Source organism: Enhydra lutris, unplaced genomic scaffold, assembly GCF_002288905.1.
Source record: "Enhydra lutris kenyoni isolate GAN:26980312 unplaced genomic scaffold, ASM228890v2 scaffoldscaffold1, whole genome shotgun sequence".
NCBI classification, from domain to species: Eukaryota; Metazoa; Chordata; class Mammalia; order Carnivora; family Mustelidae; genus Enhydra; species Enhydra lutris.
In genome coordinates this window covers 95,598,276-95,622,975 of record NW_019154085.1, presented here as the reverse complement: position 1 = coordinate 95,622,975, position 24,700 = coordinate 95,598,276, and the positions used below count along the sequence as shown (strand labels likewise).

The 24,700-nt window shown below is 36.3% G+C and overlaps 1 protein-coding gene across 7 annotated transcripts in view; it reads left to right on the top strand.

The window, feature by feature from the left end:
• The first annotated feature begins 21,038 nt into the window (after positions 1-21,038).
• Positions 21,039-24,700, top strand: part of LOC111155965 (R3H domain containing 1) — a 135,838-nt gene continuing 132,176 nt past the window's right edge. For 6 of the 7 annotated variants that reach the window (XM_022516991.1, XM_022516654.1, XM_022516910.1 and 3 more), the window contains exons 1-2: positions 21,181-21,242; positions 22,671-22,878. In XM_022516991.1, the coding sequence (XP_022372699.1) occupies positions 22,711-22,878 (168 nt within the window). In that variant the 5' untranslated portion in view covers positions 21,181-21,242; positions 22,671-22,710. Of the gene's footprint in view, positions 21,243-22,670; positions 22,879-24,700 lie in introns of all 7 variants that reach the window. The other variant, XM_022516737.1, reaches the window with a different exon arrangement.

Below are 24,700 nucleotides of genomic sequence, written 5' to 3'. Positions count from 1 at the left end.
TCCCTTCGCATTTATATTATCCACCTTTGCAATTTATCAAATCCACTGAGAGCAAACAAGCCAACAGATTAAGCCAGATTAATCTGGGGCCACTTGTAAGTAGTGCGTGATAGAAACTTGTTATAGAATCTAATCAGTGGGGCACCTGTGTGGCTCAGTCATCTAAGCATCTGACTCATGCTTTCGGCTTAAGTCATGATTTTGGGCTCCTGGAATCGAGCCCCGAGTTGGGCTCTGCAGGGAGTCTGCTTGGGGAGTTCTTTCTTTCTCTCCCTCTGCCCCTCCCCCCAATAAATAAATCTTTTAAAAATCCAATTAGCTAGTTTATGCTACTATCCTGTTTACATTAAGACAGGCAGTTATCGGGCACCTGGGTGGCTCAGTGGATTAAGCCTCTGCCTTCAGCTCAGGTCATGATCTCAGGGTCCTGGGATCGAGTCCCACATCGGGCTCTCTGCTCCGCAGGGAGCCTGCTTCCTCCCTTCTCTCTCTCTCTGCTTGCCTCTCTGTCCACTTGTGATCTCTCTCTGTCAAATAAATAAAATCTTTAAAAAAAAAAAAAAAAAGACAGGCAGTTATCATGTCACTTCACTTCTGAGCTTTAGTTTCCAAACTATAAAATAAGGTGGGGACTAGATAAGAGTGTTTCTGAGGTCCATTGCAAATGTATAAAATTCCATTAGTTATTTCAGAAAGCATTTTACTAAAGATGTGTAATCTGTATAGAAGTGCTTTGACCAAGCCAAGACTCAAGATTTTCGTACTTTTATTTATTGACAATTATTGGAAATGAGTGTTTCTATTGAGGGGGCTATTCAGGCTGAGAAAAACAGGCTTCAGGAAATGAATTTCTTCTTTTTAAGTTGCTGTGATTTCATTTTCAGTAAAAGTAGCAGAATCTTAAGGAAATGAGGAAATTGCCAGGGTTCAAATGTGTCTCTAGCACAGAATACTACTTGGAGAGATAACTTATTCAGTAACACAAGGAGTGTGTTAGGGGGTGGAGGGAGGTGTAAAAACCCACAGCCTTTGGCATAGAGTAGTGGAAAGAACCCTCCCTTAGCAGGATAATGTCTTCTGCATCTTATTTTTTAATATTTCAAAGTCAAGTATTTTTACTTCAAATTACAGAGTTTTCAAAAAGAAAATGTATTTGCTAATAGATTAATGCTTTATGACAGTCACTCTGTCCCCCTTTTATAACATTATTTAAAAAATAATAATCCTAATAAAAGTACTGTCACAGTTTAAAAGATGTGTCAAATTCCATACATTAAAAAAGCTACGGTAGATTAAGACTTTATCTCAAAACAAAAAAAAGAAAGGAAAACCGCTAGAAAAGGTTATACAGAGAAGTTTAAAGATAGTAGTATAATGAGCGTCCAAATACCTTCTGGTTTTACCAGTTCTTAATATTTTGCCATATTCACTTGTTCTGTCTCTTTGGCTAATGTGTTTTTATCATACCCCCAAATTTTAATATTGATGAAATTTCATCTCATGTACTAACCATATGATTGACATCCCCCAGTTGTTTGTAAATACCCTTCATAGTTTTTTTTAAAAATCAGAATCCAAACAAACATAACACTTTATATTTGTTGTCATCTCTCTCTAGTCTTTCATAATTTTGCGTATTTTTTCATAATATTGATATATGAAGAGTTTAAGCTGGCTGTCTTGTAGAATGGTCCATAGTATAAATTTGTCAGATTGTTTGCTCACGACTGGGTTCAGATGATGTATTTTCAGAGTAATATTACATAGGTGGTTATTTTTATCCCCTACTACATTACATCAGGAGGCCTATAATGATTGTCTATCGTGTTATGGGTGATGTTAAGTTTGATCACTTGGTTAAGGTAGAGTTTGCAGGTTGTAAACATACCTTTTACTCTTTGTAATTAAAAGTTATCATAAATTGAAGAATATCTTGTCTAGTAACTGTCTTTCACCCAGTAGGTTGTGTCATATATTTCTGACCCTTGCCAGAATCTTACTGCATTACTAGTTGCAAAATACTGATTTTCTTCTTATAAGAAAATGTTAACTTTCTAAAAAAATAGTTGTCTTAAGATGTCCCTTACGGTAGTTATTTGCTCTTTTTATTAACAATGTTGGGAAATACGTGAGAGAACTAGATTCAAATGTTGTTTCTGACTTAAAAAGTCAGGTGAGAGCTAAGGCACCAAAAGTTAAGAAAGTTTATCGGGAATGTCAGTAATTAGATTTAGACAATTAAATTTCTGTTATTAGTCCCATAGTTGCCCTAGTTCCTATAATTCAGTTGGGAATTAAGTTTTCACCTCATAACTACAGTTAAACACTATGTTAATAGAGGCAGTGTGCTTCAGTTTTTACAGAGGACGTTACTGAGCATTCTAAGAAGTACAGTATGAAATTTGAGATTAAGCAAAAAATGAAATGTTTTAATTCATCTTTCTTTTACTGAGGATTTATTCTTGAAAGTTTTCCTTTGTTACCTGACCTTGTTGGCATGTTTTAATGTGGCGTGTTTTAATAACATTTCCAAGACATCATAAAAAACCTTTCCAAATCTGTTTCACCGTTTATTTGTATGGAACACTTAAAGGGTACAGACAAGGCAACTTACTAATTAATGATAATAGCATCCATTATTGGTTATTAATGGTATAGTATCCAAAAGGAATATTGAAGGCTCTGTGTCTTATTGGCTAGGTGTAGATTGTTCCTAAATGAAAGCTTCATTATCCATGGAGTTCACTGTTACCATCTAAGTGCTTTCCCTTCAGAATCTACTTGACAGTAGTATAACTACATTTTAAAATTTTTTAGTTACGATTTTTCACTAATTCAAAATTCCTTGAATTTATAAGGCTTAAAAACGTCCAAAGTTCAAAAGGAGAAAATAGAATCATATGGAACATTATCATCCCAATATACAAGTGGATTTATCCTGACCCATCTGACTAGTAGAAATACTCTTTTTAATTTTTGCTACAATAACAGTAGGTTCCTTCCTCATTCTGCATTTTAGTGTATCCATCTGTTTCATAACAAAAGCCTTTATTATGGTTTTTAAGAAAAGCTGCCTTGAATTTATGTTTCTCATATGGAACAGATTCTGAGAAAAAATCATTTGTACCCTTTGATAAAAGCAGTAACCATATAAGGAAAAGTCAGGAACTTGGATATTTGTTTTGGGATATTCAGGCTTGCTTTTTACCTCTGAACGCATCTAAATACCGAAAAGTACAGGGCATGGTAAGGATTATAATCTAGGGAGGTAGGTATTTTGAGGAACTTTAAATTATTGTGAAACCTCTCAGTCAAAAATTACTGATAATAGCTGCTGTTACCACCTTTGTTGTTTGTATAGTCAGAAAGGGTTTTGTGGATTTAAATCTATTATTAAGTTATTTATAGGGCTGAAATAGAGCCTATTTTTGAGAGAGGAATAACATTTCCAAGTTAAAAAGTCAGTGTCTTTATTTTGCTGTTTGCTAGTTGATATATAGTGCACTGATGATCTGTTAGGCTGTAAGGGCTTATCAATTCTTTAAGACTTAACCTTTTAGTGGCAGAAAAAGCAGTATGTCTGGTTGGTGGGATACATTTTTCTTCCAGTAGTACAAGTAATGTATAAGCTTTGTCTGATTAGGATCCATACAAGATTCCTGTGTGCTTACAGAAAGTATGATCTTTGTTTCGCAGAATGGGAAACAAGCATGTGCATTACCGAGCTATCAGAGAAATCAATGCTTAGAATTTAAAAAACACACTTGTCTGCTTATTTGGTGTTTTACCCAACAGACACAGTTGGTTGTCTGTTTTCTTCATTTTGTGTGTCTGCTCCTAGTTGTTGAATGTTTAATAAGTTGTGTTTTTTTGTTGTTTTTTGTTTTTGTTTTTAACTTGGTTTCGGTTCATTCCTTTTCTTATAAGTCGACCACTTGAGCTCATCCAGACAACAAGCATCTGACACAAGGCAGAATTGTCCTCTGATCTCAGTTCTTTTGCTGTCTCCATCTGTTGGTGTGAAGAAGTAATGCTCTTGCCAGAATAAGCGAGCTCATTTTAATTTTAGCAAAAACAAATTAACAAATAAGGAATTATGCTCTTAATTGCATTTTCTTCCTTTGTGACAATTAAGTCAGTATGAAGATGCAAAATAATCCTGGGATGTCAGCTTTCGTAGGCAGATTGTCTTTGTTTTTTTATAGACTTTTTGCTAATTATACTAAAAGTGTCAAAGAGAGTTATTAAAAACCTGATGTATTAACCCCGCCTAGATTCTATACATTTTGTTTTAGGGAATTTGAGAAGAAGAGAATTATCTTAACTTTTTTCACCAGTGTGAGGTCAGGAATCAGTGTGCAAAAAAATTTTAAGAGCGAGAAATCTCAAATATCCTGACAGCCTTTGCACATTCACAGTTTCATGGGCTTTTGCATCATTGCTCCTGAATTGCTAATGAAGAGCTCAATATAGCTTCTGATGCATTTCAGATATCTTGGGTGGTGACTGGCTAGAGTGTTACTGACATCACAACATACAGCTGTTGACTTTCTATTGTCTCTGAGTCCTCGGCAAGTGCTTTAGACTGCTCTAAAGCAGCGCTCTCCCAATGCCTGACTAATCAGCTGGCTATGTGTGCGGTGAGCTCTGTAGAGGAGCAATGCAGAGCATCGGTTTACAGATACTATGGAAAATACATCTTCATTCACTCTCTGTGATGAAGCGAACGCCAGTACAATGAAGGTATGTATGTGACTCTTTATTTGCTAAATGTGTACAAAAGGTAATCAAATCTGTGAAGTTATTCTTCATGTCACTTAGTGCCATAATTTTGCTAGGGGCATGTGTGGTAAAATCCTTACCATGTCCAAAATGACAGCGTGTTTTAAAAATGGTTTTTGCTTATTTTTGCAAAGGTGGATTTGTTTAGGTTGATAGAATGAGTAGTAGGAGTCATTTACTTCTTAGCTGAGGACAAGTTTTTCCTTCCCTACCCCAAAATTTGTGATAACTCTTTGTGCTGTATTGATTGAACAGTTTACCTGTATGCTCCTTATTATTTGTGTATAGCAGTTGGAGAAATGATTTCTCTTTCAAGTTCTTCATGAATAGATATGCTTATGGCTTGTTGAATCTTAAAAATTTCATTGTGGAATAAATGCAGTGTAGATGAGACTCCTCTTTTGAGAATTAAGAAACTAAGAACCTTAACTTTCAAAGCTAATGTTAATTTTTTATACCCTTCTTGGGGAAAGAAGTAGAATAATTTTTAAAGCGCTTATAACAGGGCAGTACCTAGATACATGATCATACCACATTGCAAAAGAGCTAATGCTAATAAAACTCTGTAATTTTTAAGAACTATCTTATTTCTAGTCATACTGTCTAAAAATTTTGACATTTACCTTCAAATTTTGTAATTCTTCAAAACAGGAATCTTACCATATAGGTAAGATACAGTGACATTACTAAAATATGTCCATTAGTGTGTAACTGGCTCGTTTGAAAGGTTTTTGAGAGTTTGCTTCCTTTTCACTTAGAATTAGCCAAAATTTTACCAGTATATGAAATTGCTGTGCTATTTTCAAACTCCCTCCCCATATGAAAGTAATTTTGATCCTGAGAAATAACTCATCTCTTTTAGAGGAAACAGAAAGAAAATCACTAAATTGCCTGTTATCAGTGCTGAATATCATTACTTCTTTCTTTTGTTTCTTTCTCATTCCTAACTGTGTAAATAATTAGGATCATGAAAATATTAATAGCTATTAATAAAATTAGGGTCTTTTATCTGATACATTATTTCAACCTAATGCCAGGAGGATTTCATCATTTCTCTTTTAAGCTTCAGGGTTTCTTTGAAGTTTTATGTTGAGAAATAGAAAAGAAAAAAATTACACAGCAGGTACTCTGAATCTTGTCTACAGCTGTTTTCACCCATCTTTTTCACATTCTACATTTTTTTATACCTTTCCTCTTTTTTATTCTTTTTTTTTTTTTCCTTAGGTTTCTGGTTGCATCTCTCTCTGCCTTCCCCTGCCCCACCCGTGTGTGTGTGTGTGTGTGTGTGTGTGTGTGTGTGTGTGTGTGTGTGTGAGAGAGAGAGAGAGAGAGAGAGAGAGAGACTGACTTTCTGAGTGTCTCTTCCTCTCTCTCCCTCCTCTCTCCCTCATTTCTTCCCCTAGCCCATTGGTCTTTCCCAGTTTGTCTCAGTCTCTGTCCCTTTCTGTCCATCTGTCTTGCATCTCAGGGTCTCCCTCCCTGTTTTTCTTTTCTTTTCTGCTCCTCTGACTCTCCCTCTTCCTTATCTCCCTCTCTGTTTTTGCCTCCATGTCCCTATCTAGCCATCTCTGTAGCTCCCTCTCTTTCTCTATCCCTTTTCTCCCTTTATGTTTGTCTCTGTCTCTCCCTCTGCCTTTGTCACTGGTCCTGAGTGTGCCCTTTTCCCCCTCCATCTTTCTGTCTGCCCTCTCCTCTACCCCTTCCTTCTTCCTCGCTTACCATCTTCTTACTCTTACGTCCCTTACCTTTTCCCTGCCTCTCTGACCCTATTTCTGTCTCTCCCAGTCTCCCTGGCTGACCTTCTCTTTCTGTGTCCCTCCCTCCCTCTCTTGGCATTTTGCTAACTTTTCCACCCTACCGTCAGATCTTTTTCTCTCTTTCCTGTCCAAGCTGTACTCACACACATGTACACTCTAAATTTCATTGTCATACAGTTTTTCCTTTTCATTAGAACTAGATCTGCACTTGACTTTAAATTTTTTTGGTTAATTAATAACAGTTACTAGTTGCATTTTAATTTATGTTAATTAAACTCTGCTTTCTAAAAGATATTAATGGGTAAATAATCAAATATATTTTAAATAAACAGATATTTACCCTTTGCTCAATTTCTGTATTTTTAGAAACTTATGTTTCAGGTCTTAAAAGTGGATTGAAAAGATCACATATTGAAATTATCATTAAAATGTTTTGCCTTCCAAAGATACATGTTTACACTTTAAAGGGAAAACTTTTTCTCTTAATTCTTGTATTTTTCAAGATTTTTAGAAAGCAGTTTTAAAATTACTTTTCAAGATAATTAAGACAATATCCCATCTCATAATGGTGTTCCAAGTTATAATAACTTGTATTTTTTTATACCTGTATGGCTTTTTTTATACCATCCTATATTTTCCAAAACTGTTAATTGGACATATGTTGGGATTTTTTTTCTTTCATTTTTAACTTTTTACTTTGAAATAATTATAGATTTATAGGAAACAGCAAAAATAGTACACAGAGGTCCCTTGTGTGTTTTCATTTAAAGATTTTCAGGATTTTTTAAAATGTTTTCCTCAAGATTTTGTTTCTAGTGTCTCCGTTTTTTAAAATATTATGAAGAACAAAAATTCACTTAGCATTTACCTGTTTACATAATCACAAACCTAGCAACTGCCATTATACTGTGTTGGCTTAATTTTGTAAAAGCAGATGAGACAGCAGTTTGATGAAGGCATAGTATATCTCAAATAGCATCATGGTTTCATGATAACTAGCATAGAACTATCAGGGAAGAAAAATTCACAGTTAACAAGCTATATATGTTTAAAAAGCCAAGAAAGCTGTGTAAGATGAAAATCTTTTCAGAGCAGAGTTAAATGTCATTTTCACATGTATCCCTCCTCTAAAATTTATATAGCACTTGTCATTGCTACCTTCTTTTGATTCCTGCCCTGCTTCTTATAGTTTGCTTCTATGCTGTTAAATCAGACTCCTGGTCCTGTGGGGTGGGAGTGAAATAGGACAGAAAAGTCATTGTCTTTGTAAACCTTCTCATCACACCTCTCTGGCTGACCAACGCTTATTCTAATTGATATAGGTTATTTTAATAAAGTTAATACAGTGATTTTTATTTTTTTAGACTGAGATCCTCTAAGCCGTAGAGTTGTACAGATGTGCTTTAGTGACTAGAGGGAAGCCTGAAGCCCAGTTAATGTCTCTTGATCCAGCCCCACCATCTCATTTGACCAGAGCAAGGTTGGGGGGGGCGGGAGGGCAAATGAAGGGAGGGGAAGTGTGTGTATGTGTGTGTATGCAATTATATATATATAAATTCATATTCCATATTTTAGAATATATGTATTTATTTATAGATAGAATATTTTAGAATATATATTTACATAAAATATATATCCTATATTTTATGTATAATATGCATATAAAAATATTACATGTAAAATATAAAATAAGAATTGCTAACTAGGATTCATGTATATACTTCTGGAGAACTAAGAAACCCTGAGAAGCACATGCAAAAATGTCTCTGAATATACACGAGTATGAGTGCTACGTTTCTACAGAAAGGATTGTTGGATTTAATAGGACTCTCAAGAGGATCCTTTCATGGTCTAAAAATAATTAAGAATTACTGCTTTATGGTGTCTATAAATCACTACTCGATCTGTGTGGATTTAACATTTTCTCTTTATCTTCAAATGCTTAGAAGGGTGTATGATTTCCTCTAGCATCAGGCACTTCCACAAAAATCATATAGTAGTTTGAACATATGCAATGACTGATTACTATACACATCTGATGTCAGACTACAATACGGATTCACCAGAGAGATACAGTAGAATGTTTTGTTTCGTCAGTACTTTCAAAGTGCTTCTTAAACCACAACTTCTTTTAATATATCTAAAATAAATGCCAAAATAATTGAGGACTGCATGCCCCCATTGAGCTCCAGTGAGACAGTTGTAAAGAAAGCAAGAAATTTATATTAATAACTACTAAAACAACTTGATGTGGTGGACATGGCTAGGCAATAATGAACGAAAGTCCTTAAAAAATTAGATCTGAGATGTATTAGACTCTGAATTTATTCATTGTGTGCAAAGACATAGGCAGTTGAAGCAATTAAATTGGACAGAATCTTGGGTATTTTAAAGAGAAATTTTATCTGCTCATTGTGCAAGTTAGGTGTATAGTATGAATGCTAGAGACCATGAAGGTCTCAGCGGTGTTCACTCATGCCTAGTAGCAGCATCCTCAAGCTATAAAAGTATTTGCACTTTGTTGTACACAGCCTTTTGTAGAGTCTGAAGGTAGACGAGGGCAACTGAAAGACAACACCTGTTCTACCTCAAGCTGTTTTTAAGCTATTTTTACTGACCATGAAATGTTCTTTGACCAAAAGAAGAAATAAAACATTTTTGAGCTTTTTTTTTCCCTCCGAACATAATCCCTAGGTGCTTTTTGAAAGAGGGTTGTGATCCTTTGTTAGAAAGAATGTAGTTGGCAATTGAAGAAGTGAAGGGTGGCATATTAGTAGTTATAAAACAGAATTCTGCCAAGTGTAACCTAAATTAAAATCCTATAAAGGAAACAGATTTTGTGTAAGAAAGAAATGGGTTGTTAGGTCTACTGATTCAAATGCTAGAGAGAATATGAAGTTTCACATGTTGATGAAATATATTAAGCCATCAAAGAAACTTTGGGTGGATTAGATACATGTTCCAGAAGCCCAGCATGAGTTTTACTAAGACTCTTTGATGACAGAGCTTAATACTTCTAAGGCCTTCAAAGAATTTTCATTGTGATCCTTTGATAAAAGTGAAATGCTAGTTGTGGCTAAAAAGTACATGGAGGGAAATTCATTTAGTTATATTAGTTCTACAGAGAAAAAAATACCAAGTGAAATAGAATTTTGAATGAGCAGAGGGAACATCACATCACAGTCTAGCTAAAATACCACAAAGACTACAAAGGTTTCTTATGGGATAGCCTAGCACTTGGCACAGTCTGTGGAGAGTCTATACCTTCTCATTGATGGCATTACGAATGGTTGAATAAAGAAGCTGGGATTGTGCTCATCATGATGCTCGCTTTTATTCATGAGCTGTATACTACAGATATGCTGTGAAACCATCACAAAATACTTTAGTAAGGAATGTAATATGTGAGACTAGACAATGCAAAAGATTGATAATTGCAATGACTTCTTATACCAGCTAACCCAGAGTTGCGCTTAACTTCACCTGCAAATCTCCGCCTCAGACACAAGCCATCCTCATTTCTGACCAGTTCGCTGTGAAGTTTCCTAATACCCTCTCAGAATTGATAATTTACTAGAACAACTTAAAGAACTCAGGAAAGTGCTGTACTTAAAATTGTAGTTCTATTATAAAGGATGGAATCAGCACCAAAGGAAAGACACAAAGGGCCAGATCTAGGAGGATCCCAAATGCAGAGCTTCCCTTGTCCTCTTTCTATGGAGTTAGGATGTATTATCTTCCCATTCAGTGATATGTGATGATATGCAGAATATTGCAGTCCAGGGACTCTCGCCCAGGCTTCAGGATTCATAGTTTTTATTGGAGCTCTGTTAAATGAAAGATTAAACCATTGGCCATGAAGTTGAACTCAAAACTCCCACCCCACCCTTCTCTTCTAAGCACTCATGCAGATATTGCATGGCTCAAAACCCCAACTTGCTAATTACCTAGTTAGTCTTCCTGGTGTGACTGTCCCCATCCTGGATCATTCATTAGCATAAACCCACTTTGGGGCTTACCATGAGCAGCTCATTAGGGTGAACTATCAAGACACACCATCAGTAACAGATACTCCCATAGCAAGGATTTAGAAGCTACCTCCCAGGAACCAAGGACAAAGGCCAGCCAAATTCTCCATTATACAATATTTTACTCTCTAGCAATATTGCTTGATGTTCTGTACTAGGTAAATAATTTACTTTTGTGGTTCTCATTATTTAGAAGAAAAAACTTAGGTCAAGTCTGAATACATTGATATTTTTCCCTCCAACCAGTTCCCTCTAACCAGTTCCATTGCTTAGAAGCATCTCTGAGTAGATAATAGAGTATTTAAAGAATGAACTATAATCATTTAAACTCAGTATGGAATAAAAATCTATGTTCTCTCTCCTTACATGCCCATTATCTTAAATTCTTCTCTCATCCTCATTATCTGTGCCCATTTTCCAGGAATCTAAACCTTTAAATGTTCGTGGTTAATTTCCCAAAGCATGATCAGATGGTAAGACCAGTCTTTCTTTCTCTTTGTAGTCTTTAAAAGAGATTTTGTTAGGTGTCAAAAGAGCTTATTAGAACTTGATCTATTTCAATCCTACATTTAACACAAAAGTAGGGAGCTCCCTGTTTAATCCAGGACTGTGATGGGTTTAGAATTAAGGCAAAATACATTTTATCCTCACTAGCACTGTATTAAGAGGTAGTTAATAAACACTTCAAGAATGGAGTGACATTGATGGCCCTCATTTTATTGCATTGTCTCTTGCCTTCATCTCCCAATAGCTCAGTGCCTTTAGAATCTTGCCAGGTTATCCTGGGATTCTCCAAGTTACCTCCTGGGAGCTCCTGAACAGCTCTTGTATACTATTCTGATTTTGTCTTTCTCTGCCACACTACCAGTTTTGATAGTACTTGTCATAAATTTGCTCATGTCCCTGCCCAAGGTTGCAACTCCTAGAGCATCCAACATTAGTTTTCAGGGTACCATAGCCCCTAGAGTCTTCTGTTCTGGGCTCCATCACCTGAGTATCATAAAGGTTTTGGGGGGCACCTGGGTGCTCAGTGGGTTAAGCCTCTGCCTGCGGCTCAAGTCATGATCTCAGGGATTGAGCCCCACATCAGGCCCCCTGCTCAGCGGGAAGCCTGCTCCCCCCCCCCCTGCCAGCCTCTCTGCCTACTTGTGATCTCTCTCTCTGTATCTAATAAATAAAATCTTTTTAAAAAATAAGCTTTTTGTCTCCTACTTCTCTGCTCCTTTGGTTCACAAATGAAAACATTCCCTTTAGCTTCTGCTTTGGCTCAAACTAGGACCACTGCTACCTAAAGATACATGTAGAATTCTTTTAGTACTCTAGCTCTCCTAATTTCTAACTTTTTACCTTTTGACTTGGTTTTGTTTTGATTTCTTTTTAAGATTTTGTTTATTTTTTAGAGAGAGGGGGAGCACACATGGGCTTGGGGAGGGGCAGAGGAAGACAGAGAAAAGCAGGGTCCCCCCTCTAAGCCACACAACCCTTAGATCATGACCTGAGCCAAAATCAAGAGTCAGACACTTCTCCAACTAAGCCACCCAAGCACCCCCGGCATTATTAGGTTTCTTAAGCACTGTACCACGCAGTGATAAAAAGTCAGATCTGGAATGGTTGTGAAAGGCATTTGACCTGTTCTATAGCTGAACTGCACCTGAACTATCTCATTTAAATCATTCCCATTACACTGACCTCGGTTACAGAATTATAGAAACCCTAATTCTTGTAGTCTACAGACTTCTGAAGAACTGTGCCTAAATGGTCCTGGATGTAGGTGTCAGCTGTAATGAGCGTCTCCTTAGAGACTCATTCCAAGATTTATCTGCACCCCCGGTTCTCCCCAACCCCTACAGCCATCTAAACTTCCTTGACTTCCATCAAGTAGTGTTCTGGGTAAAATAGAAAAGGTATTTATTAGATATGAATTCCCTCAGTTTCCTGCCACATTCCGTTCAGTTTCTCAAGACAATGAATACTTTTAAGGTCTATGTCTTCTATTTGTGCTTCTGACCCCACTTTTTTTTTTTTTTTTTTTTCCATTTCTTTCCACTTCAGATTTTCCTTCTTATTCTTACTCTTTTTTCTTCTTAAACCTCTCACCTCTATCTCTCTCCTTTCTCTTCTGGCTTCTCTTTGGCCTACACACTTTACATGCTGACAGTCTTGCATTAACTTTGTATCTTGTGCCAACTTTGTTGCCAAATCTGGTAGACTTTTTGTCCCTCCGCCTCCCTACTCATCTATTTAAGGGTTTGTTGTGCCCTGGGGATTCTATGCTAAGCCTACTTCTTGTCTGTCTTGGTTGCTCCTTACCAGTTTCATCTATGTTGATAATTCAGGGCTTCCATCTATACAATTATTCTACCCAAATAAATAACATCAGCCCTGCCTTTTCTCCTTAGCTCCAGGTCATTTGACATCCTGTTAGATCCCTCTACCTAAATGTCCCGAAGTTACCTTAAACTTACTGTGTTCATTACTGAAATCATTGTTCTTCACTAAATCTTTTTTTTTCTCCCCTCAGATATTTCCTATGTCGTAGGTAGCAAGCACCACCTACACCTTCATTGTGTTGTGTCATAACTATTTCAGTTATCACAACCCTAACCTTTTCCCTGACCGCTCCTATAACTAGTTGGCTTCCCCCAGGTAGTTGCTTTCTGTCATATCTCTTTATTTCTAGAGGCAGTATATATAGGGAGTGGCTAATAGTACGGGCCCTGGAACCAGAGTATCTGAATTCAAATTCTAACTGCCACTCAGTAGTCTTACAACCTTGGGCAAGCTGATGAGTCTTTCTCTGCCTCACTTTCCTCATTTGTAGAATTGGGATAATAAGAGTACCAACCTGAGAGGGTTATTATGAGGATTAAATTAATTAATACAGGGAAAGCTTTGAGAATAGTGCTTTGTGAATAATAATAGGTATATCAGAGTTTCCTGTTAATATTACTGATTTCGAAGTACATATCACTGTCTGTAATTGTCTTGTTGATTTTTTTCCCCTGCTGTAGAATGCAAGCGTCTTAAGTAAAGGGGTCCTGTCTGCCTGGTTCACTACTATATCCTTAGTAGTTAGAGCAGTGCTATTAGCACATAGTACCTAACCAAAAGATTAGAATGAATGAATGAAATCTTTTTTTTCCCTTTCAGCTCAGTCCTTTGTCTACGCTCTAGTCACTTTACACCACAGTTTTTATAACAGTTTACCTGTTAGAACAGAGTCCATCTACAATTGTAACGAATAATTCTCCATGGCTTCTTTTAAAATTCCCGTTATTCAGGCTCTCTATCCCTCATGAGATCAAGAGTAAACTTCTAATCTTAACTTCAAATATATCCACCCTTTGATGCTATTTTCCTGTTGTTGGTTTTTAGAACATGTTTTAATGAAAAATGTCAGGACCAAAAAAAGGAGCATTCTAGCAAACATTCAGTACTTACTACTCAAAATTAGCAATGCTGACCTTTTGTTATATTTGCTACAAGTCTTTTTTTTTTAAGAAATAGAATAATAATAAAGACATTGATTAAAGTCCCTTTTCTGTCTCACCTGAAACCTTTTCCTTTTCCTCCCCAGAGAGAATTGTGTGAAATAGATTTGTACCTTTACCGTCAATGCTTGTGTGGTTTTTAAATATTTGTGTAAGTTGCATTGTATTGTAGTCATAATTCTGCTTTTCCATTAAACATTCTAATGTTCTTTTGGAGACTAGTATTGATACAGCTTTAGTTCGTTCATTTTAATCATTTATCATACTGTGCAGTAGGAATTTACATACTGTTCTCATACTTCAAAAAAAAAAATCAGTGCTGGTGTTGGTAAACATTTGGTCTTTCCCATTCTTTGCTTTTAAATAAAACAATTACAGTGGATATTTTTGTGACTATTTTGTAGATGGAGAAGTAGAAGTGCTGGGCTGTAGCATAAGAGGAATTTAAACCTCTTTTGAGATCACAGATTATTTACTAAAGTGAACTCATAGCGGTGAGAGTTCCCATTCCCTATGCCATCTCCACCTCTGGGTATCATCAGATTTGTTTGTTTGTTTTCTTCAACCTCAGCATATGTACTCTCTTTCCTTTAAATGGGCTTCTTTTTCCTATCTTCCCCATTTCTCCATTGAGAGAGCAACATGTTCTTGTAAGATCTTACCTCTGTGTATCACTTCTTCTCTAAATCTAATTTGTTTCATACTCTTATGTAACTCAACTAATAAGTTATTTGTGCCTATTCTTCAACTTGCCAAGTTTTTTACCCTCTCTAAATATCATATTAAAATTATTTTATGTATTTGTTGATAAATGTCATTGCTAACCATCTCTCTCGGGTTTCACCAATTCCCATTAGGTCAAGGTAATTCTTTCTCTTTTACTCTTATAAAACATAGCTAATACTGCAGCTTCTTGCTTTCTGTGGTTTCTTGTTAGATTTCTGGTTGATAGTAACTGTTTATAAATCACATAGACTTTAGCATTTTGAAATATTGATGCCTATATTCTTCTTCAAGTAACTGACTCTGAGAATGTGAATTTTCATTCTTTCTAAATACAGGATAAACCATTTTCCTTGTCTTTCTCACCAGAGGCCCATGACCAATAGGTTGTATTGATTGCTAACCCTTAAGAGAAGAATCTGGTGTGTGTTGGTCTTCTGCAACTTGGTTTATGTTATAAATGTTGGTGCCTGATTACATGTTTTGCTCTGAGGGAAGAAGTAAGCACTGTGTTCATCTAATGAAATGACATTGAATAACCAGTTAGTCATAAGGGAAAAAAATGCAGTGTGCTTTGCCAAACTCTGTTTCAGATAACTTCAGTAATATAATTCTTTTTTTCTCAATATTCATGTGCAGAGTACTTAGTTTTTACCTGTAGGAGCCAGAGTTTTTCCTCATAACAAAATTGAGCTTTTGATGTTTTATTAACCTAGAGTAAACTGATTTTCTTCTTGTGGAAGTAGACTATTTATTTTTGTAAATGCCTAACTGTAGAACCAAACATTAGACCCCAGGCATAATAAAGTGTTCCTTTGAATTAGCAGTATTGTATTTTTGTTGCTGAAAATACGGTCTGAAATTTTCACTAAAGAAACTACACATTCACGAATTGCATATACTAGTCTGTCTTTTCAAATATTGATCCCAATTCTGTCTCGCTTTGTTTCTTTGAGGAAGGTACTTAAGTATTCATATTCATCATTTGTAAACCACTAGGCTTCACAATGTTCCTTAGCCACAAACTGAATCCTTACTACCAACCAGGTTTACTTCGTTTGATACTGATGATTACAAGAGATAGGGAGGTTAAGAGAAACTCGATGGTATGCAGCAGTTCTGATATTTCAGTAGTGATTAGCTTTATTGACAACTAATAAGTTAACAGTGCTGTCTTGCTGTTCAGCAGAGAACAATACATAGCTCCTATCCCTGTGAAAAGGCAAAGTTTGCTTTTTGTAATGAATATGATGCTAAGGGATTTAGTACATGTTATAAAAACTCTTTAGGGGTACCTGGGTGGCTCAGTTGATTAAGTGTCTGCCTTCGGCTCAGGTCATGATCACAGGGTACTGGGATCCAGCCCCACACTGGGCTCTCTGCTCAGCAGGGAGCCGGCTTCTTTCTCTCTCCCTCTCTGCCTGCCACTCCCTCTGTTTGTGCGTGCACACTCTCTCCTCTCTCTCTCTCTGTCAAATAAATAAATCGTTTTAAAACGAAGAAAGAAGTCTTGAAATAAAGGTGTTCTCTAAATACATATTGCCCTTCCTCTTTGTATGTAGGAATGATAGAGCATTGTGGGTAGGAGCCTGGAGTGGGACACCTGTCTGCCCTGTTTCATGTCCTTGTCCCCACACTGAGTAGCTGTGTGACCTTGGACAAAATCACTTAATTTCTCTGTGCCTTAATTTCCTAATCTGTAAAACAGGGGTGATAACAGGACCTACTTAGAATTGTTGTAAGTTCTAAATTTATTAATTATGAAAGGTAGTAGAATACCTGGCATGTGGTAAGCTATATACCAGTTATTAATTTTTGGTGGTAATTATTTGTGTTTCTTTTGTAGATTGCCTATTCCCCATTTCTCTCTTTTTTCCTCTTGACTTATAAAAGCTTTTTTACTTTAGATACTTTGACCCTTTCAGTTGGAAATAGATTTTATCATTTGCCTTTTAATCTCTGTTTTGTCAAACAGAAATATTAAAACTTTATTATAAGTTTTATTAATATTTCTTTGGTAGCTTCTAGATTTTTATGTCATGCTCGGTAAGGGCTCTCCCTCTAAGTAATTATAAAAATATTTTTTATAGGTGCGCCTGGGTGGCTCAGTGGGTTAAAGCCTCTGCCTTTGGCTCAGGTCATGGTCCCGGGGTCATGGGATCGAGGCCTGAATCAGACTCTCTGCTCAGCGCGGAGTCTGCTTCCCCTTCTCTGTCTGCCTGCCTCTATGCCTACTTGTGATCTCTCTCTCTGTCAAATAAATAAATTTAAAAATCTAAAAAAATATATATTTTATATATATATTATATATATTATATTATATATATTATTTATATTATATATGTTAAATATATATAAATATATTTCTTATATTTCCTTGTACTTTTATAGTTTCTTCTTTTAGGTTATGATCTTTAATTTTACCTTTGATTCCCTTTTGCTTGTAGTGCCAGGTGGGTGCCAATCTTTTTGTGCATGTGGTTCTGAAGATTTTATTATATATACAGGCATTTATCTTTTGTTGGCTACCTGGTGGCACAGAAATTATATATAATCAAATCTCTGACTTGTTCCTAGTAACATGTTAGCAGTTGCAAGAATGTTTATTCAAAGTTGAATGTGAATTTTGAGCACATATATCCATCTCTTTTAAGTTGAAATAGATTGAGACAGTTTTTTAAAAGATTTCATTTGTTTATTTGAGAGAGGGGCAGAGGGAGAGGGAGAAGTAAACTCCCCACTAAGCAGGGAGCCTGACATGGCGCTTGATCCCAGGACCCTGAGATGATGATCTTAGCCAAAAACAGACGCTTATCTGACTGAGCCACCCAGGTGCCCTGAGACAATTTTTAAATATCACCAACTCACATGTGTGCACTTAATAAATATCAACATTTTGCTGACTTTCTCTAAGTTGCCTTTCTGCTGTAGTAACTTACCAAATTTATATACGTTTTTAAATCACTTTCACTTACTGTATAACGATTTATGACATTAGGGTGGTGCATTTAATTGAATCCTAATTGTTATGGCAGCAACACCATATGCCATCCCTATTTTGTAGCTTCCCATACTTGACCCCCACATGCCCACAGAGCCTTAAGTAACTCCAGAAGTATAGGCATTATGCCAAGATAAAAAAGTTTTTGTTTTAGTGAGTACCCAAAAAGCTAAATAATCTCCTTTATTTGAAGATGTGCAGAGGAAAACGTTTTTATTTAAAATATTCAGGGGCGCCTGGATGGCCCAGTCATTAAGCGTCTGCCTTCAGCTCAGGTCATGATCCCAGGGTCCTGGGATCAAACCCTGCATCAGGCTCCCTGCTTGGTAGGGAGCCCGCTTCTCCCTCTCCCACTCTTCCTGCTGTGTTCCCTCTATCACTATGTCTCTGTCAAAAAAAAAAAATCTTTATAAATAAATAAATAAAGTGAGCAGGCATCCAGTCTTGGGCCATCTCAGTGCCTCAGCTGGTTAAGCATTAGACTCTTGGTTTCAGCTCAGGTCGTAATCTCATCACTCAAAGGATCAAGCCCTGCGTGGGGCACCTTGCTCAGCACAGAGTCTGCTTGAAGATTCTCTCCCTTTGCCTCTACCCCCACTCACTCTCTCTCCTTCTCAAATGAATAAATAAATCTTTTTTAAAAATTGTCTTCCCAACACACACACACACACACACACACACACACACTGGAATACTATGCAGCTGTCAAAATAAATGAAATCTTGCCATTTGCAATCATGTGGATGGAACTAGAGGGTATTATGCTGAGTGAAATAAATCTATCAGAGAAAGACAATTATCATATGATCTCTCTGATATGAGGAAATTGAGAGGCAGGGCAGGGGGTTTAAGGGTAGGGAAGAAAAAAAAGTGAAACAAGATGGGATCAGGAGGGAGACAAACCATAAGAGACTCTTAATCTCACAAAACAAACTGAGGGTTGCTCGTGGGTGGGGAGTAGGGATAGGGTGGTTGGGTTATGGACATTGGGGAGGGTATGGGCTATGGTGAGTGCTGTGAAATGTGTAAGCTTGATGATTCTTGGGCCTGTACCCCTTGGTTAAATAATACATTATATGTTCATAAAAATAATTTTTAAAAAAGAACAGTTATGTGTGTAACCACCACAATGGGTATTGGGGATTGGTAACAGATATAAAACAAAAAACAACAACAACAACAAAAAAATTGTCTTCCCAATAAGTTTATGAGCTAAATGTTCCTTTTCCTCATTCATTATGGCTCAGAAAGGTTAAATGATTTCCTAACTCATAACTGGTAGAGCTGAGTTTTAAACTTTGATAAAATGGCAATGCACTTGATCCTTATCTCTTTCCCAGGAAATAATAACTGGTCATTTTGGTTCAGAAACATTTATTTCTTTAGTTTGTCAAGTGGTGTGGAATATTGACAAGTATTGGTTATCACATTGGTTGTGTGACTTTGGGCAGGTCATTGGACTTCTTAGTGCTGATAGCTTGCATGGTAAATTGTAAGATTCAACTAAGTGGTTCCAAAGGTTCAGTGGGGGTTCCTCAGAACTGAGTGTTTGCCTCTTTACATTGTGCCTCATCTTCATTACCCCTTGCAGCTATTGCCTTTTTTAGTTCTTTTTAATTATTATTTATTTAAAGATTTTGAGAGAGTGTGTGTGTGCAGGGGAAGGGGCAGAGGGAGAGAGAATCTCAAGCAGGCTCCACTCAGCGTGGAGCCTGACACAGGGCTCCATCTCACAAGAGGGAGATCATGGCCCCAGCCAAAACTAAGGGTCAAACACTTAACTGACTGAGCCATATAGGCACCCCATTTTATTTTCTTATATAGATTATAGCCTTGCTTCACAATTTCAAACTTAAAGGATTTATGATTGAATCACAGGTCACTTTACTAAAAACAAACAAAACCACAATAATTTGGGTGCTTAGTGGGTGCTGCCATCTTGTGTCTACCATTTTATGAGAGAAAAAGTTAAAAATTAGAAAAATTATATTGAATTATTTTTTGGTTTTGTTTTTTTGTAAAAATTTTTAAAAAGAACAGTTATTTGATTTAGTGGCCTAGCAGCCTCGGCGAAATAGAGAAGACAATGTCAGAAAACAACTTGGGCATTCCTTGATTCCTCCTTTCTGTCATCTCTTAGTGAAATTGAGACATGAAAACTGATGTGAATCTATATCAGGGTTCTAAATTAATTATATTTTAAAATAGTTTTTGAAGAGCTAGTATAAGATGTGAATTGCTCTGTGATGCATGGTTGACAATATTATTATCTCTTCATGCTTACACTGTACTATTTTCAATTGTTTCACCTTTAAACTGTACTGTTCTGTTTATTGACAAGAGCACTATCAAAGGAAAATGGAAAAGACATGTAAGATTTTTAGAGCTGTTTATTTGCTATAATAAATTCCTTTGCACCAGAGAAACATAAAATGAAAGTGACTTTAAAAACAGATGACACTGGGGGCACCTGGGTGGCTCAGTGGGTTAAAGCCTTTGCCTTCGGCTTGGGTCATGATCCCGGGGTCCTGGGATCGAGCCCCACATCGGGGCTCCTCCTCTCTCTCTCTGCCTGCTTCTCTGCCTACTTGTGATCTGTCTGTCAAATAAATAAATAAAAATCTTAAAAAAAAAAAAAGCAAAACAACAGATGACACTGAAAGAATTTTAGCATTTCAGATGTCTTTAAAAATAGTGATTCTAAAAAAAAAAAAAAAAAATAGTGATTCTACCCTTTATAGACATTTGCTTTTTAACAGACCAATGTGGATTTCGTTGAAAATGTTAAATGATTTATTACAACCTTTTCTTCTTTGTACTCTTAAAAATCTAGAGTGTGATCATTACTGAAAATTACAGTCTTCCCGTAAGTCCATAGAGTTGTAGCTCTGGAAGAAAACTCTTCTTGGAGTTAAGCATTCTTGGTCACAATCTTAGGCAAACCTTTTTTCCTTTATCTATAAAATAAACAGTTATCTTCCTTACAACACTGACCACATGCTAAATTCTTATTATATATTAGTTCCCTTGCTTTCTTCTCATCTCTGCTTTTACTGCTAAATTTTCTAGGTGCCCTGAGTGACTTCAGGCTCACAAAACTAATACATGTCATAACTAAGTATTCTGACTCTTGTTAGGACAAAAAAATAATAAATTCACCAATAGTAGCATTTTTAATTTCTAAATTACTATATAGTGTTCTACTTCTCTTGGCTATTTTGTTAAAAGGTTTCCTTTTGTTTTAATTTTAGGCCACTGAAAGGTATGATATATTTGATCCACAACAGTCCATTTCAGCCCAGGAATCTACAGTGGTGACAAGGACATGGGACTCCTCCTACCAGATTCCAGATGGTTCAATACACTTGACATCCTGGCTGACAACTGTGAAAAAGAACCTTGGATTACTTTATTTTATTTTTGTGGGACACCGCAATCCCAGTTCCATAGGATACTTCAGGTAATCTGTCTTAACACTTGAGAGAAAAACATATCCCTTTTTCTTTCAAAATCTTAATATAAAAAGCAAGGAACCAGAGTGTTTTAAGAAATGCCCTACCTCTTAGTAACCTTATTGTGTTGAGAATGAGCCAATTAAGTCTGGTATAGAATATATTTAATGAAGATTTAAATTCCGTTTAGTCCGTCTGTGACTTTAGAATCTATTTCTCCCTCTTTTTTTTGTTTTTTACCCTTTTCAGGTTGTCAAAAATCCATTTTATGGATTTCTGAAATTTGTGTTTAGATATTCTTTTCTTCATTTATTTAGATATTTAATTGTAATTATGTTAAGTGATACATGTGGCAATCATTTCACAGTATATGCATCTATCAAATCATTATGTCATGCACCTTAAACTTACACATTGTTGTATGTCAGTTATATCTCAAGCTAGAAAAAAATTAAAGTTGTTGACATCAAGTTCTCCTTTTTATCATCACATTTCTTACAGGATGTAAATTGACACCTGTCCCTCATACATTCTTATCTGATATATCCAGTATAAGGTCCCCAGTGTTTTCTTAACCTCACTGAAGATAGGAAATATATTGGCATCCTATGGATTTGATTTCCTGAGTGTCTGGTAATACCGTGTTGTTAGGCACTGAATCACATTAGTCAGGAGAGTTTTCAGTGCTTGATTCCTAAAGCGGACTATTAATGCACAACCCACCTATGTTTTGTATACCATGTTGCTGTTTATTTTTTTTTTAATTATTTCCTTTTGGAATTGAAGGAAAATTCAAGAAATTTAGAACTTTAGGAACCTAAATGAAGGCTATAATAGGAATACATTTTTCTTACAGGATGATACTCCTGACATCCTTTTAGAAAAAAAGATTTCTCATGTCATCTAAGTATGTATTTTTTATAACTCTACAACCATTACGTTTCACTTTCATATGGCTCACTCCTTTAATGTTTCTTAAGACCCTTTAAAAGTGATAATGTGCAGGTGCCTACGTGGCTAAATTAGTTAAGTGTCTGCCTTTTTCATGATCCCACGATCCTGAGATCGAACCTGGCATTGGGCTCCCTGCTCAGTGGGGTATCTGCTTCTCCCTCTCCCTCTGCCTGCTGCTTCCCCTGCTTGTGCTCTCTATCAAATAAATAAATAAAAATCTTTTAAAAAGAAAAAGGGTGATATGTGCACTGGAATTACCTCTTATCCTTATTATAGCTCTTAGCTTGTTGTATTATGCTTTTTTAAGATTTGTGTATTTCTGCCACTAAGCTCTATACTCTTTGAAAGCAGGAAACTTGCTTCTACCTATGTAAACTCAACGTTGTTCCTGGACCATAGAGGGCGCTTAGTCAATATTGTATAGTAGGCGAATTTAAGAAATGTTTCAAACTGAATTTAATTTTTTTTCCTTTCTTGCTAAGGCTTCAAGTTCCCTGTAGAATTCTAAAATAACCTTTGCTGATGAGGATGTCTGATACTGTTACTGTAAAAAATGAAACTGAAACAATGAAGGATTTGGAGGCAGAAGTGAAAGATACAACCAGAGTTGAAAATCTTATCAAATCAGAAAACTATGGGAAGATTTTGGCAGAGAAGAATGAACGTTGTATTGACAATATTGATTTGCAGGTAAACAGGATTTTCTCTTTGGCTACAAATACTAAATACGCAAGATGTAGTTATACTCTTCATACCAAACGCACTTTCAGAATTGTAAAAGGGTAAATTGACCCTTTGGGACATGTTGACCAGCTGGTTTTCAGTGTTCTGGAATAGCTTGTTGAGTGTAGCTCTTTGAATTGCTTATATCTTTAATTTGTTTTGTATTTACTTGTAATGTAATTGTTTTTATTCGTATGTGGCCAATATGTTTTTTATTGGCTTTCTACTTTTTCATACCACTCTGCACCTGTTAGTATCGTGAGAGTACAGAATCTAACCTAAGAGCCCTTAAAGGAGAGCAGAATAAGCAAGGTTGAAAAAACTGTAGTTCTCTCAGTAAAAACAATCCTCCAGGGAAGCAATCATCCATGACTAAGAAAAGTGGTTGGTGGGGAAAAAAGAAGTCACTTGAGGCTTTTGTCACTACACATATATGATGACAGAATTAACCGTGGAGAAGGCTTTTAATTCCAGGCATAGATGGAAATTGATGAGTTGGTCAACAGATTCAAGACAGGTAGAAAATTATTTCAAGTAGTACATACATTCACTTCTAAGTGTTCCAGTTATCTTCCTGCTTTAGAAGACATTACTGCAAAACAAAGGACTAACAATTTTTAAACACCATTTAATTTTTTAATATTTTATGATTTGTGAGTCAGGAAGACAAAATAAGGGCTTGGCTTACTGAATTTTCTACTGCACAAGGCATCAAAAGTGGGTTTTGCTGGTATTTAACTGACAGATGGGCTGGCATAGAAGGTCCAGACTGTTTCACCCACATATCTGGCACCTTGGTGGGAATGGCAGAAATGTGGTCTCAGCTGGAACTGGGAGCACCTACCTATGGCCCCTACAGCATGGGAGACCCAAGGTAGTTATACTTACTGTGTGACAACTCAGGAGTCACAAAAACCATGTTCCAAAAGCCAAGCACAGCTGCAAGGGTTCTTTTGACCTAGGCTCAGAAGTCTCAGAATGTCTCTTCCTCTTTCTTCTTTCAGTGACACATGTCAATAAAGGTAACCCAGATTCAAGGGAAAGGGAATTACAGCCTGCCTCTTAGTAGGAAAGACCTTTAATCTGCCACAAAAACTAACCTTAAAATACTATTTCTAACTCATTTGTTTTAGTTTAGTTCTGTGGATAAAGAATTCTACTTTGGGAGAAAGTATTTTATCATCACTCTTATCACTCTTAATGTATCCTGAAGATCTTGAATGCTATATGAGGGCTATTTTTTTTTTTTTAATAAGTAAAGAAGGCTCTTCTAAAGGTTATATCATTCCTTCATTCAGTCAAAAATTTGGTTTATTCTCCAGTATGTGCCAGAAATGTGTTAGAAAATGAAAGCAACTCACGCGGCTATTTAAAAAAAAAAAAAAGCATTTAGGCCCCACTGATTAAGTATAGTCAAGTGGTAATTACCTAAGAAATTGGGAGAAATAACATACTTTTTCTTGTCACTTTTAGTAATAGCACTTTTTAAAACAAAAAATTGTTAAGCCTGCAATCACTATACTCGGTGATGGCAGTATGCCAGTATCCTGATTGAATCAGAGAAAATCTGCTAAAATTCTGTTGCATTCGTGATTGAAATAGTAGAAGATTTCCTTTTAGTCCCTTTTTTATACCTAATGTTCACTCATCTAGGTCATGCTAATAAACAAGTGATTAATTTGGGTATTACATTTCCTGGTGTGTCTGTTGCGTTACCCTTGGTAATAGGCACAAGAGCATTTTGATGACCACAATTGAATCAAGGCCCCGTAGTTGATATTACAGGAAA